This window comes from Perissodus microlepis, chromosome 16, assembly GCF_051167445.1.
Source record: "Perissodus microlepis isolate ML-2025 ecotype Zambia chromosome 16, ASM5116744v1, whole genome shotgun sequence".
Classification (NCBI taxonomy): domain Eukaryota; kingdom Metazoa; phylum Chordata; class Actinopteri; order Cichliformes; family Cichlidae; genus Perissodus; species Perissodus microlepis.
In genome coordinates this window covers 21,365,103-21,380,539 of record NC_140476.1, presented here as the reverse complement: position 1 = coordinate 21,380,539, position 15,437 = coordinate 21,365,103, and the positions used below count along the sequence as shown (strand labels likewise).

The 15,437-nt window shown below is 40.7% G+C and overlaps 1 protein-coding gene across 7 annotated transcripts in view; it reads left to right on the top strand.

The window, feature by feature from the left end:
• The window catches only part of il1rapl1a (interleukin 1 receptor accessory protein-like 1a), a 184,522-nt gene that overhangs the window by 76,596 nt on the left and 92,489 nt on the right, over nt 1-15,437 (top strand). For all 7 annotated transcript variants that reach the window (XM_084954857.1, XM_084954856.1, XM_084954855.1 and 4 more), the window contains 2 exons: nt 4,735-4,921; nt 6,244-6,397. In XM_084954857.1, the coding sequence (XP_084810983.1) occupies nt 4,735-4,921; nt 6,244-6,397 (341 nt within the window). The remainder of the gene's footprint in view (nt 1-4,734; nt 4,922-6,243; nt 6,398-15,437) is intronic.

The window sequence follows — 15,437 nt, the reverse complement described above, 5'->3', positions numbered from 1 at the left end:
TGTAGTGCAGTAAAAACATTTGCAAAGTAGAGACAAGTGTAATATGAGTTTAATTATTTTTAAGAACTTTTTATTTATGTGGTTTTACTAGATGTGTCGAATTACACATCTGCTATAGAACTAAATATTTAGTAATACACATTTAGTATATATTGCTTTCCAAAAAAAACCCCCCACATGTATACAAATTGTAACGTGTTTAACCAGTTATAACCTTTTACTGTAATGTAGATAATAAAATAAATTACAGTAGAATCTCCATCTGTATATCATTCCCTTTATGTTAAGGGTTTTGTCATTTTTCAACCAATAAATCATTACACGGGCCTTGAAGAACTTGTTGGATATAAGCCAACATGAATGCACTGTACATTCCTACAAAATTTTATCAGAATTCATTCAAATCTTTTCGAGCTATTGTGTTTGCAGACAGAATGATGACATGCATGTGAATACTACCAAAAACATAGCCTCCTTGGCAGACGTAATGAGGGGTCTCTTAAGACTATTTGCATGGTATAACACATGCCCATGCTACAGGATTGATTAGTCTGAGAGTTAGTCCATTGTTAGGTATTTGCAGCATTTATACAAATTTATGTTATTTAGTATTAATTAATATGATACATGCTTTTATAAGATGCATAAACGGTATAACTGGGTCATTTTATCCCATTTTGTTAGGTGGTTGCCAGGCAACATAATGACACTATACCTCCTGTTGTGAGATATAGATGAGAACCTTTAGGGACCTTAGCTGTACCTGTATGCCAAATTTAAATATTAAGGATACATATATACCTATTTATACCAAAATGACTGTGGTCAGATTGGGTTGTTATAAGCAGTGGGGACAAGTTTTATAACATGAAAGAGTTAACTGGAATCAGCAATTTAGAAGCACCGATGATTATATATCCTATAATGACCACTCTCTTGTCAAAGCTGTTAGTCAGTACTTTTAAGTCCTTGTCATTGTAAAGTTCAAAGTCAGTGTTGTAATTTAACGGGCTAAAGCTGACACAACAAAAATGTGTCACTGTCCTAACATCCCCTGCCTGTACAGTATACATAATACATTATCCTATAGCTATGTGTATGTTGTGTAATGTCTATAATTGAAGGTAAGTCGGTTCTAAGTCCAGCTTTTCGCTAAAGCCCTCCAGGTGTTTTTCTCAGAAAGAGATACTGAGGCACACCACACTATTTCTCTGTGGATAGATTGTGCGTACATTTATTGTGTGCATGTGTGTGTGTGTGTGTGTCTGCGTGTGTGTGAATGATTATTTGTCCTTCTCTGTCTGCAAATTTAAGTCCAATTGCCAGTTTTCATGTCAAGGTGACTTAATTTACATACCAATCTCCATGCTCTCCCTTTGACTCTCTCTCTTTTATTCCTTTGCTCTTTCCCCGCCTCTCTTTCCTCTGCATATCATCTCTCAGGTCTGTAACACTGAGTCAGAGTCACTGAGCCAACAGACTTTTTTTTCCACTCTTTCACTGCCACAGTCTCTCTACTTTTGGTGGATAAATTATTTTATAATACTTCCAGTAATATGTAGGCAGCACGGTGGCACGGTGGTTAGCACTGTTGCCGCACAGCAAGAAGGTCCTGAGTTCAATTCCAACATCAGGCCGGGGTCTTTCTGTGTGGAGTTTGCATGTTCTCCCCGTGTTTGCGTGGGTTCCCTCCGGGTACTCCGGCTTCCTCCCACCGTCCAAAGACATGCAGCTTGTGGGGATAGGTTAATTGGATAATCCAAATTGTCACTAGGTGTGAATGTGCGAATGAAAGTGAGTGCGAATGGTTGTCTGTCCCTGTGTGTTGGCCCTGCGACAGACTGGTGACCTGTCCAGGGTGTACCCTGCCTCTCGCCCTATGACAGCTGGGATAGGCTCCAGCGCCCCCCGCGACCCTGAAAAGGATAAGCGGAAGCGAATGGATGGATGGATGGACTTCCAGTAATAAACCTGTATTCTAGAGTATGCGAAAAATGGTGCATTTACTTCCCATGATTACGCTGTCCAACATGTTAGATAATAATATGTGGAGAATTACAGCTACCACGAGCTGCAGACAAATATCTAAAGCTGCTATACTTAAATAGAATGTGACAGACGTGAACGACACCATAGGAGTGTGCATCGACCTCCGGCTGTCCATCAATCAAGCGTAAGCACCAACACCTTCCCACAATGCCACAGGCTGCCTGCTGTGAATATTTAACATGCAGAGATGTCTTCTGCAGGCTTCTTGGGCACTTCAGTGGTTGATACAGGTTCTGGCTTGAATTTATATATGTATAAATTTGCTTACATGCAAATGTGATGTACATGCCCGTGTTTGTGCCATTGAGTGTATGTTTGCATAGTTGTATTTGTACAGTAGACAAATACAGCGTATTGTTCACGTGTACTCTGTAAGCCTTGAGCAACACATCTTCCCACTCTGTTCCCTCCAGATAGGAGGTATTGAGTCAATAATGTTAGTTTTCTGCACCAGGAGGGCATAGCTCTGTGGGGCTATCTTGCATCTTGCTTTAGCTTCCTACAGCGTCTTCTAGATGCCCTTTTGGTCATTTTTATGTAGGAGAAATATGCAGTTTTTTTTCTCTGATTCCAAGTAGCTACAGTGTATTCTCATTTTGTCCCTCTTAGTACTATCTGTTGCTAGCCTTCCATGGCAGCACATAGCCACACATGTCTTTTAAGCATACATGGATGCGTGGGTGCACACGTGCATGTCTGCGTCTGTGTTTTATGGCCCCAGGAGGTCAGAGGTGTTTATATGAGAGAGGGGACTCCCTTATTGCTTCCATAACCTGAATAGATCATATGAAACTCCGTCATTTACAGTGAATGGGAGCATCTGGCCAGCCATAAATGTAATGTAATGAAATGAAAGCCCATATAGCCTGTACAACCAGCCTTCCAACAAGGTGACTGACCAAGTGAGAGCTATCCCAGACAGACACACATTAAAAAGAATGTGGTCTTTTGGGGTGAGGCCATTTGTAATGGTTTGGATCAGGCTAGTCTCACAGACATGTGGAGCCATGCCTTCGTTACCCCCAGACTCAATTACTGCAATGGCATTCTTTATGTCATCGGAAGTTCCTAACAAACTCTGGATGTGTTTACCGGTTTACTCACTGACTCGAACACTTTTTCTTGACCACAAGCACCTCTCCTGGCTTGCTGTTCCACATTAACTGAAGCTACAGCCCTTTTGGTACATGCACGTAGCCTTTAACTTTCCATTAGCTATAGAACCTAAATGTCTAAATCAGTCGGATTGGACATTTAGGAGTCTTTTACCAGCTTCCTAGTACAAAGTACTTGCGCCCTTATGAGAGTAGCTCAGGTAATTGTGTGGTGAATTCACACAGAGCAATTGGACATCATGTGCTATGCCTCCTTCACACTCTGCCCAGATAAGAAGGTCACCTAAATCAAGTGGAGTAATGATAGTTTGTCTGACCCAGGCTACTTCCTGTTGTGTTCTACAGGTGAGAAAAGCACCTGCAGAAATATCCCAGTTTGATTTTCCCAACATTGTTTGCAACTTATGTGGAAAAGTGTCTTTCATTTTTTCAGGCACAGACCCATCCACAACCATCACCATATTCCCTCCTCCTTCCCCAGATACATTGAGGAGTGCACTGTCTTAAACTGTATTTAATTGATAGACAATATTTTGGAAATTGCATTTCATCCAATGATTTCCCCCTTTTTCTCTTTCTCTTTATTCCTCTGTTTATAAAGTACTTGCAATGTAGTACTCAGACTACAAGCAAACTGCACCAAGCTACAAAGCTTCAGGGACAGGATTAAGGGATACGATTATCAGTCTTATCCCTTGCAAAGACTCTGCATATTCACAAACAGATATATCTTTTTAGAGATGATTTCATGTAAGTATCTCTACAAAGTGCTTTCAAACTAGAAACATATTTTTTTTACAACTTTTTACAACCTCACAGTCCTGCTAAAGTCTGAAAGAAACTGGAGCACTGAAGCTAAATGCTAGAAAATTCCTGCGATTGAGGTCCAAAATCTTGTGGAGAGACCTCCAAAAATAGTAGAAACTATTACAGTGGCAAGGGTGTCCACAGATTTTCGGCCATGTATCATAGGCTTACCAGGGAACACTTTGTTACAGTCAGTTCTTAGCTATGTGTCAGTGGTGATAGGGACTGTAATGAATGTGGCTTTGATGATCGTTTTTATAACATTAATTTAAAGACAGAGTCATCTTTCTTTCTCGAATATCAAAGCTCGGGTCGTATCTCAGGTGGTTGCTGAGAAAAAGGGGGAGGGTTGAGTCCTCGAGAGGCCATGAATCTTTCACTGTCCTGTTGTGAGACCATTTTTGCATTTCTCGTTTTTTCAGATTAACAATTTCAGCCTCCCCCCCCAAAATAATGTCAGAATGTAGTCATGAATGTTTTCCACTGATTTTCCATTATTGCTAGCACTACAAACACAAAAAGAGGGCGAGCGAGGCAGAGGGGGGTAAAAAGGAAAAGAATAATAACTGAAAAGGCATCAAAGGAAAAAAACATGGTTCATTTTTGGTTTGTGAAAAAGAAAAATCATATAAAAAGTTTCCTTTTTCTTTCTTATTCTTTGCAGATGTTTTTATTGAGCTGACAATAAAAGAAGACTAAATAAGAGCGTTATTTTAATCAAACTCATTCGTTAACTGCTTGCACTGTTCTTCTGTGCCGACAGGAACTCTACATACTGCATGAAGGTTTCCATGTCTCTGACTGTGGCAGAAAATGACACAAACCTGTGCTACAACTCTAAAATGAGACGAATGGAGAAGGCTGAGCTCAGCAAGAGTAAAGACATCCTCTGTCCTGACATAGATGACTATGTTGAACCTGGCAAAGAACCAGACATCACCTGGTCCAAGGTGAGCCTGCTGTTCGACTGAGCGTGCTTGTTAATGTTTCTTCTGCCATATGATCTTTGCATCATTATTTTATCCTTGCCTGCAGGCTCAGTGATATTTTTGTTTCCTGAATCCTCTTATTTGTCAGAAAGAAGGGGGCGTCTGTCTTTGTGATTATACAACCGAGAAATATTCTTCAGTGGTTCATTGGTTTGTTTTCATCGAATTTCTCGTCTGTTTGTGTTTAAAGCCTTATTGGAATTGTGTTTCCAGATTACTTAGGCAGATTATGTATAAAGGCAAACGATGACAATGAAATCCTTAAGCTACATTCACAGTGTGCCACACCATTTTGAGAGTCATCGAAAGAGAGTGAGGAGGGAGCAGAGGGCAGCCACAGAGATGGCTTTTATAATGAACACAAAACCTCTATGAGAAGAAAATTGTGCAATGTCATTCTGTGCCCTGTGGAAAGAGTGGATACCCTCCAAATGCTCCTGGTCCCTGATCTTTATTCAGCATGCACCTCCGCCTCCATCACCTGGGTTCTTGCCTTTCCTAGGTCAGGCATGGCCTGCGGACAACGGAGTGCATCCCGGAGAAAGGCTCATGCCAGACTAATCACAGGCAGATCAGCGGTAGATTAGCTGGCCGGGCTTGACCTCTAGGTTTTTCCAGAATTCAATTACGATCTTGGTAATGACTGGGAGTGCTGGAACCCGGAGTTATTTGGACCACTGCGGAGCCTCCGTGATTGAATTCGAAGGTTGCCGAGAGCAATGGTAGAATAGAATCCACCGAGCCACCGCTATCCCTGGCTGAGCACCAAGGAGCTGAAGAAAGTATCATGTCATGAAGTCACTCACTTTGCCTGCTCACGTATACTCGCATTCGCACGGATGTAGCACAAACACACTTATTTTGTCAGCAGAGAGTAGTGTAAATAAAATTCTCTGTCTCTCTGTGGCCTTTGTAGAATATTGAATGGAGAATATTCCGTTCAGTGCAATAAATCTTGATCAGATAAGTAGGACAATAACTTAGCTTTATCATTTTAGCCTATAAAATTATTATATCAGAGTGGCGAGCTATGTGTTTTTACCACTTTATTCACTTTTTTTTACACTCAGCATTGTTAAAGTGTTTGAAATCTCATGGATGTATATTTGTAAAAAAGATTCTGCAGGTCTTAAATTTCTCAAGGCCTTGCTTTCCCAGAATATTGCATCTCTGGCCACACACAGTGTCTTTACACTTGTCACTTATATGACATCTCACACCTCACGTGATATGTCAGTAAATAGATTTTTACAGTTCTGTTTTGCCTGTTCTTTGGTACACAGGAGTGCCGTCCGAAGCAGTGGCGTGCAAGCATCATCCAGAAGAGAGACATTCTGTCTATCCAAGAGGTAACAGAAGATGACATTGGGAATTACACCTGCGAAGTCCAGTTTGGTGGTTTTGTGGTCAGAAGGACGACTGAACTCACAGTAACTGGTAAGTTCTCAGGAAAACTGAAGATGTGTTTTCTGTGTGTAGAGGCGCCATTTATACAAATTCTCCACATAGTAGCACATGTTTTAAGAATGAGCAGAGTAGTAATTATAGTAGACAGTTGAATAAAAGGAGAGGATTCTAACAAAGATACACACGTAGCCACGCACACACACTCATACAAACACACACACAAATACCACAGGGTATGGCAATGATGTCCTGCTGTTGTGTTAATTGTTGGAGGGAGGTTGAATGCTGTGGCCTGGCATCTATCCCTCCTTCTAACTCAGCACTTTCCAGTCAGCTAAGCAGTGTTGAAATATTTAAGGCTATAGGCTAAACTCGTTCACACAGAGAGCTAAAGAGCCAGGACCAAGGTCACTAGATTTACAGTGCACTTACTCTTTGTTTCTATCCATCTCTCACTCCTTTTTTTTCTCTTTACCTTGCACAGCTGCAAGGTGAACGTGTGACAAATAAACGCATTCATCTGTTGAAACCTGGGAATTGGATGCTCTGGCTTGTGTGTTCTGCCAGGTTAACTGCTCTGATGAGGATTGAGGGTGAATCTAGTTTTTCCCTTGTCCTTTTATACTCAATGTTCCCGCCTAAAGAATACTGATCTGTCTGATACTGACTGCTACAGTATATTGTGTACTAACACTGCTATATTGAGTGGATTCTTTGTTTTCAGTTGTGATGTAGCAATTACAAGAAATTATTCAGCGCATCTTTTTGACGATGTGTAGGATAGTGGTATAATAAATGCAAATATTTAATATGATTTCATTATTAAAGGTGCCCGCATAGATTTTTCATGGGCATGTTTGGTTTTTTCCCCACACTGAATATTTGTGAACACTTGATTGATATCCTTAGTGGCACTTCTTTGAGTAACTGGCCATTGTTGTTATGTAATATGAAGGTGTTTATGCATGTGAAGTGCACAGACTGCTGTCTGGCAGAGAGAGAGAAACCTACATGTCTTAACCTGAGCAGAGTGTGCTGTTGGATAAGATTAAAAGTGATCCAGAGGTGTGGTTTTGAGATTGGCTGTGGTTGTGACTGATGGGCTATCAGTTTATCCATGGCAGGGTTCAACAGGCAGACACATTAGATTTGGCATTATTGCCATTACTATCGCTGGGAGAGCCTTCCCAGCTTGGTTGACTCATTACTCTAGTACGTGAGTACCCCTCAGTTGTGGGTCATGTAGTTTGTTAACCAGTTTGGGTTTTTGTTCCATAGCTCCAAGGTCACATCACCAGTGTTGAAAGTAACCTTTTTCCCTCCCTAGATATTGTGGTATCTACAGTTGATATGAGCAGAATTTGCAGGTTCGCTAAGCATTTAGATAATAAATTGAATACATTTAAATAATTTTGGAGCAATCCAAAAGAAAGTTCAAGGTATTCTGGCATGCTGAGAACTATTTATGTATTTAATCAACTTTTTGGAGAAAATGTAATAGCAAACTCTGAGGACTTTACCTTGCCAGTGTGCCCTAAAAGAAACTTTGTTGTTTCTGCATTTTTTAGTAAAAAGGTGAATTAAATCCCTTCATCTTTTGGTACCACAACAATTCACCTTGGCTAAATGTACTTTTTAAATTGTTTTTGATAGATTTTGTTTTAAGTTGTTTTGAATTCATAGTGCACACCTTAGCATACCTGTTCAACTGCTCATTTAAAAAAAATCTCTAATTATCCAATCACATGGCAGCAACTCAGTGCACTAAAAATGACTGTGCACCAACGCTTTCCATCCAACCTGATGGGGAAGAATGGGAGAAACAGGTGAAAAAAGTGTGCCAAGCTTGTAGCATCATACTCAAAAAGGCTTGAGGCTGTAATTGCTGCCAAAGGTGCTTCAATAAAGTACTGAGCAAAGCCTATGAATTCTTGTGTACAATTAACAAATTTGCCAGAATTTCAAGCAAACCTGTTTCATTTTGTCATAGTGGGGGACTGAGTATAAAATTTTGTGGTGAAAAATGTGGGACAAGTGAAGCGCTGTGAATACTTTCCAGATGCACTACAGTATAAGACTGGAAAAATGAGTGTTGATTACTGCTGCAACATTGAGATGGTAGGGTCAGACTCTGGCATAAACAACATGAAAGCATGGATCCATCGTGCCTTGTTCAGGCTGCTGGTAGTGGTGTAATGGTGTGGGGGATATTTTCTTGCCACACTTCGGGCACATTAGTACCAGCGGAGCATTGTTTGGACACCACAACCTACCTGAGTGTTGTTGCTGATCACATCCATCCCTTTATGACCACAGCCACCCATCATCTGAAAGGTGCTTCTAGTAAGGTACTGCACCATGTCCAAGAGTTCAGATTCACGCCACAGATGCGGTCAAATCTGCAGCAACTGTTTGATGCTGCTATGTTAATATGGACCTAAATATCTGAGAAAAGTTTCCAGCACCTTGTTTAGTCTATGCCACAAAGAATTAATGCATTTCCAAATACAAAAGGGGGTCAACCCCAGTACTAGAAAGGTGTACCTAATAAACTGCCCAGTGAGTATATGGTCTAATAATACTGTTGGTGTGTTTAATTGAATGCTATAAAATGTGTAGGCTTCATGAGTGAATCCCATGCTGGCTGTGCACTCTAAGTACTTTAGCGGTATCTTTGTGTGTTGTCAGGTTGACCTTAATGTTCTGTAATGATGATGTCATAATACCTTTACTGCATTATAAATCAACAAAAGAGACAACAGAAAGAAGGAGAGGGTGAGATTTGGACAGAGGCAGAAAGAAAAAGGAGAAACAACAGTCATGTGAAATACATATTTACTTTCCCTTATCTTTCCATATGTGAACTCAACATGTTGCCTCCACGCAGAGTGAGAAATGGTAAATCACTGGGAAGAGCAAGCTTTTAGGGTAAAGTAACAGTGAACAATAATGAGCCAGTGAGTGCAAGAGGATAAAAATTAATATTTATTTTCTCACTCTGAACCTATTTTACACTTAATCACATTCATCAGAACATAAAGTGCCATCATTTGTCATGAAAACAGAGTTAGAAAGTTTACACTCGGGACACGATGCTTTTCAGCATTAATGCAGCAGAAAACTATCAACCATGACAACAGTTTAGCGAGATTCTTTTGACAGGGAAATGCAGTAATGTAAATGCCTGCGTTCTCTTCTGTATTCTCTATTCTGCTTTTTCTGTTGTAAAAGAAAAAAATATGGGGATACTCTAAATACTGTAGTACCACTTGATTTAGCCTTAGTGGGATACCTCCTCTTTTAAAGCCGTAGTCTCCTGTTAGAATCAGATTAGCTCCCTCTCACCATGGGCTCATTTCCTTTAATAAACCTACACCATCATCCCCTCAAGTGGGTGTGCGATTATCCACATTTTATCACATCCTGTTAAAACCGACACTGCCTGGACAGCAAACATAAAAGGCCAAACTACGTCCAAGGGCTAATGTTGTAGTTTATTTGATAGGCCAAGAGGACGAAGGAGGTCATTAAGTTTAACTGATCTTAAATATAGCGCAATAGATACTGGCCTTTGCTGTGACCCTGCCTCACTGCAGACTGTGTGTGCGTGTGCGTGTGTGTGTGTGTGCGTGTGTTCTGACCCTACTCCACTATGTAATGACTTCCATTAGAAGCAGTAGAGGAGCTGCTATCTGGAATAAAGTAAGTCTTGTAATAGAGGTTAACTATGAGCATAAACACAGGCCCTCACAGATCAGGCTGATCCAGGAGCCCCTTAATCAAGCTCTGATGCTCTTCGGGTTAATCGGAATGTAAAACAAACAACAGCCCCTTGCCTCATTTTATGTTTATGTCACGGTGCATTGAAATTTTCTTATCTCATTCTGAGCGTGCAGATGCAGGGAGGTACAGCCCGTGCAGCAACCGAGTGCACTGAGAACAAATGCACCATTATCAACAGATGGAAAGATTTTCCTTTTCCCCTCCCCCATGGGCCTTCACCTCCACCTCCCATCTTTAAAAGAGAGTGCCTTTTTGTGTACTGTTATAATTGATTCATAGCAGCAGCAGGTTGGCCATTCCGCGGTTCCTCTGGGGAATGCTGAGTGTGGTCAGATTTGTCTACAACTGTGTTTACCCCTTCCCACTTTCACAGACACACGGAGCAGTCTCCGAGCCGAAACTGCAACCCACCTATGATATGAACCGATACGAGCGCGGGCCGCTTTATCTGTGCGTGCCTGCGAGTTTGTCTTTTTAACGTTAAACATATATACTTGTGGGAATTTTGTGTGATGTTTCATTCTACGTCTGAATCGTTTCTGTTAAATTTTTATGGCTCTCTTAGGCCTCATTCCAGTACTGTGATGGTAATGCTACAACAGTAAAACACCAGATAAAGCTCGGTTCAGCTGATGTATGCAGCCTGCTCTGTGTTCTGCAGGAAGGGAAATATTATACAGGGAGAGCGGAAAAGGATAAAGAGAACAAGGGAGCGAAAGTGACTGATAACAGCAAAAAGAGGGAGAGGGAGAAGCGATAGAACAGAGTGAAAAAGATAGAGGTTGGTGCTCGTGTATCTTATCTGTATTCCTAGCCAGTGTTTCCCAGCAGAAACAGTGTGTCCAGGACTATAAACAGACTATTATCCTAGTGTTTATCACAGTGCACATTACCGTTTGCCTCTGTCGGACTTACTGTAATGGAGTCGTTTGGTTTGATGGATGCCTCGGGCGTGGGTTTCTATCTATTGCTCCCATTATACCACTGTCTGCATCCCTTCACTGTAGAAATGTGTGCCTGCACATTCAGCATAGCCTGCAAGCATGGTGATTGAGGTTATGGCCAATGTAAATGTACCATTTGGCACAGTGAATTGGAGGTGCAGAGGGCAAGAGGAAATCGAGGGGAGGAGAGGAATCGTCTACCTTACATTACCGCTTGTAGAATGTCCACAGCGCAAGAGGGGCGATGCTTGGAAAACTCAATTTATGTACAGTGAATGAATATGTTTATTTGTGAGGATAAAATATGTGACTGTTTGTGTCCTCGCTGTATAGGCATGCATTGTGTCTGATTTTTATACACTCAGCAGGCAGTGTTACACCTAAGATTCCTCCGTCAGAGTTTACAGAAACCGAGTGTATTTGTGTGTGTAATGAGGAGCTGATGTGGGGAGAGGTGAGCTGGGACATTGTCTCATTGCAGTAAAAGGTTTCTTACCGTTCTTCCTCCACAGGGTCACCTTCAGAAGCGCGTGCACTTCACAGCCTTGTAAAATGTAACCGGCGACATGCACATGTGTGAGCATGACTGTGTGATGTATTTATATATTTATTTATCAAGGCGATGACTTGACTTTTACTTTGTTGGCTGGATGTAGCCTCCGTGGATGCAGCAAGGGGGAAAAAAGCGGAGGCAGAAGCAGTCAGCAGAGACGTGAAAGAGGAGTGTGGTATCCACACCTCCTCCGTCTGTTTTCTGTCCTCATCTATCAGGCCGAAGGAGGATAGATGGATGGAGAGGCAGCGATTAGCTATGATATTATCCCATAGAGTGGGAATATGAGGAATGAGAGGTGAGAGATAAGAAGTGTGGGGTGAGAAAAAGAGATGGGTTTAGCCTCAGCTGAAACCTTCTCCATCTCCGAGTCTATGTGCTTGCGTGAATACGCTGTAACTCGGATGCCTGTCGTGTGCTGGCCTGCCATGATCGACTCTCAGCCTCGGTTACTGTACATGTCCTTGGAGACGAGATGATAAAATCACACCTGAGATAAGTGTTACGCCAGCAGTTGACTTTTCCCAACTTCACTTACACACCAGTGCACTTGTGTACACACACACTTACATCAATCACACCCATGAGAGGATGGCACACCCAATATAAAATTGCTTTATATGTGAGATGTGCAGTGCAACCTACTATCTGTCACAACCTGCTGATACAGATAAATCTGCATGCTTTTCAGAGCCTATAAATTTACAAAGCAGCTCAGTTACTGGTGAAACAATAGCACTGTATAGGATGGAAGAAAATGGCTCATTAGTTTAGGGTCAACTATCACTCTCATCATTAACTAATCTGTGCCCCTTGCCATATCTACCTCACCCCTCACCTCCCCACCCTCTCCTCCTCCTGTCTCTCCAACTCACTTCATCACTATTCACCAGCTGTCCTCTTAGAGTCTGAGCAGGCCAGAGTTCGCATTGTTTTAATTCAATTAAAATCGACATCAGTCTGCATGTGACGAATGAAATTTACATACTACACAATTAATCTTGCCTGACCTACCACACACTACCCACATACACACCCTCTGTCTGTGGTTATTATCATTATCTAGGCCTATAGGGTAAGTACAAGAGCATGAGTGAAATTAAAATTATTATTCTGTCTTTTGAAGCCTTTTGAAGTCTGGGTCAATAATTGAACAGTGTTATGTAGTGGCTGACGAAGTACGTCTAAAAAGACCTGTTACTGTTATATTTTTGAGTCCAGTGAAATGGTCTCCTTTCACTGAACGTGTCCTCTATGATAGGGATAAGTCATTCAGCCGGTGATAACGTTCATAACACTGATATCACTTATCATAGCAATATGATGACACTGAACTTATATAGCACGGCCTCCCAATAACATGAGTACTTCAGACTATGATTGATAGATAGATAGATAGATAGATAGATAGATAGATAGATAGATAGATAGATCAAATACAAAACCAACTAGAGCAAATTCCCATCATATCAGATAAAGTCCAAACTATGATCCTTTCTATCTGAGTTGTTGACTACAACAACAAAATTCTATCAAGTCCTCCAGTTCTTGAGCTTCTTCAATGGTCAGCTGACTTTGAGGTTGAGCTTCTTGTCTATAAGGCTTGAACTGATCACAAACTTTGTGTTTGTACAACTTGTCTGCAGTTTATCAATTTGTCAGATGTCTGAGGTGAAGGACTTGCTGTCACCTTTAAGAAGTCATCAAACAACACAGAACATTAAATGTCTTTTGTGTAGCAGTTTGCCCTACAAATTAATGACAAGTCTAATGATAATGATCATCATTATTGAGTATAATGGCTTCTACTCTTACAGGGTCAAGCGATGGCCTGGCTATCCCACAGATAGTTACAGGTAGTCACATATATAAGTGGCAACAATCTTGTCATCAAACTCTTGTTAGGAGTTGGATGAGAAGTACTTATAAAGTGTATTTGGCCTTTTTGTGCTTTTTATCAGAACATTTCACGATTTCTTTTTGCAATTTGGGTAGCCTGTTGGGTAGTTCACTTAAACCACAAAATCTTTTTGGTGAAAGGCAGAGCGCAAACATTTCAATCTCATCCAGAACCACCTATTGTTCATCAAGGATGAGAAAGAAGGACTTTTGGTTCTTAAAATGCATGAAACTCTTCAGGAATCTCCAGAAATGTTACCGCAGCTGGCTCTATTTTGAAGTTTACTTCTCAAGAATGAAATTGCCGTCCTTACAAGGCTGCTGCTAAGCCCGGCATTGTACATGAACTGCTGGGGAATAGAAAAACAAAGCTCTGCTGTCACATACTCTCCTCCGGATGCAAATCACATGTTTGTTTGTTTAATCCTCGCTTTCTCGAGAAGACAGATCTAGGCTTTCTCTCTCTCTTTTTGTACCTTACAATGTGCATGTTCGCGCAGTCACCCCAAAGCTATAATTTTTCTTCCATTTGTGTCCTACCCTGCTATGAAAGACAATGTCCTTTTGAACTGAACACTGAGATAGCGTGCTCCTTTCTCAATTTTGAAGTCTACATGTGAGTTATTGTACAATTTCATACCTTGCAGCAAGGTTGGAGCTCCTGTAGTTTCATTTTAAACCCAGCAGTAGCTGTAGCAGTGCAAATGGCCTCAGTGTGAGGTTTAATTTGAACAACTAGCAGGGAAGTTTTGTCAGTTAGCATCTTGCTTATAGTATACACACTCAGAAATTAAAGTACAGAAATGTACCTATAGGGGTACAATGGCTTGTCACTGGGGTGGTACCCTAAACTGTGGGTACTGATTTGTACCCTTGTAATTTGTACCTTTTACACGTCAAACCTGTACTTTAAAGGGCAAAGCTGTACCCTTAGTATAAAGTACAAAAAAGAACCCTTAAAAGGAGTACAAAAATGTCTTTCTAAAGGTTCAGTATCTACACACAGATTTCCTATATTTTTCCTCTCAAGATTTGAAAAATTGAAGATACAAAGTCAAAAATACTTGTCACATTTATTACCTTCTTAAATACATTGCTTAACTGTTACATACAAACTGTTATCAACAGAGTATGTGTCATAAGCTGCAACATCAATTTCCTGTCCAGGTTTTAGCAACGTCCATTCACTATCAACTCTAACACTGTATGAATGAAAATGGTTGTCATATAACAGAGGAATGAGAATTTTTCCACAAAAGACCCACATTGTGTCAATATTAAATATGTACTTAATTTGCCAGAACAGAGGAATCTTCTCTGAATGCAGTACATCAATGACAAACACATCTCTTACACAGTATTTGACACTGTTCACAATTACTTCTGACACACGCTGGAAAGCTTTCTTAGCACTATCAACTTCAGAAAAGCCACAATAGACTGTCAGTGCTTGTTGCAGTTCCAGTGGTAATAACAAAAATGGTGTAGTCACACTTTTTCCAAAAACATTTTCAAATTCACCAAGTAAACTTTTGTTAGAAAACTCCCAGCACTGTCTGAACTGATGTCTGTTGCTCAAAGTTGTAGCAATGTTCATAAAATTTCTACAATTGCGGGACAACGTTTTGAAATACTGGTGCTTACTTTCAAATCTCATACACCATAACAAACGTAGAGGGCCGAACATTTCAATCAGTCTTGCATAGTGGATTAAATAATGACACTTTGGTGTAATTACATCCCCAAATACACTTTTCAGTTTTGTGAGAAACTCATGGACAAGCAACTTCAACAACAAAATATTCTCTTTTCGCACTTTTTTAGCCATTACAATCTCTGTTATTTCACGACATAGAAGAAAAACATGCCAATATTTACAATTAGGTGGCAC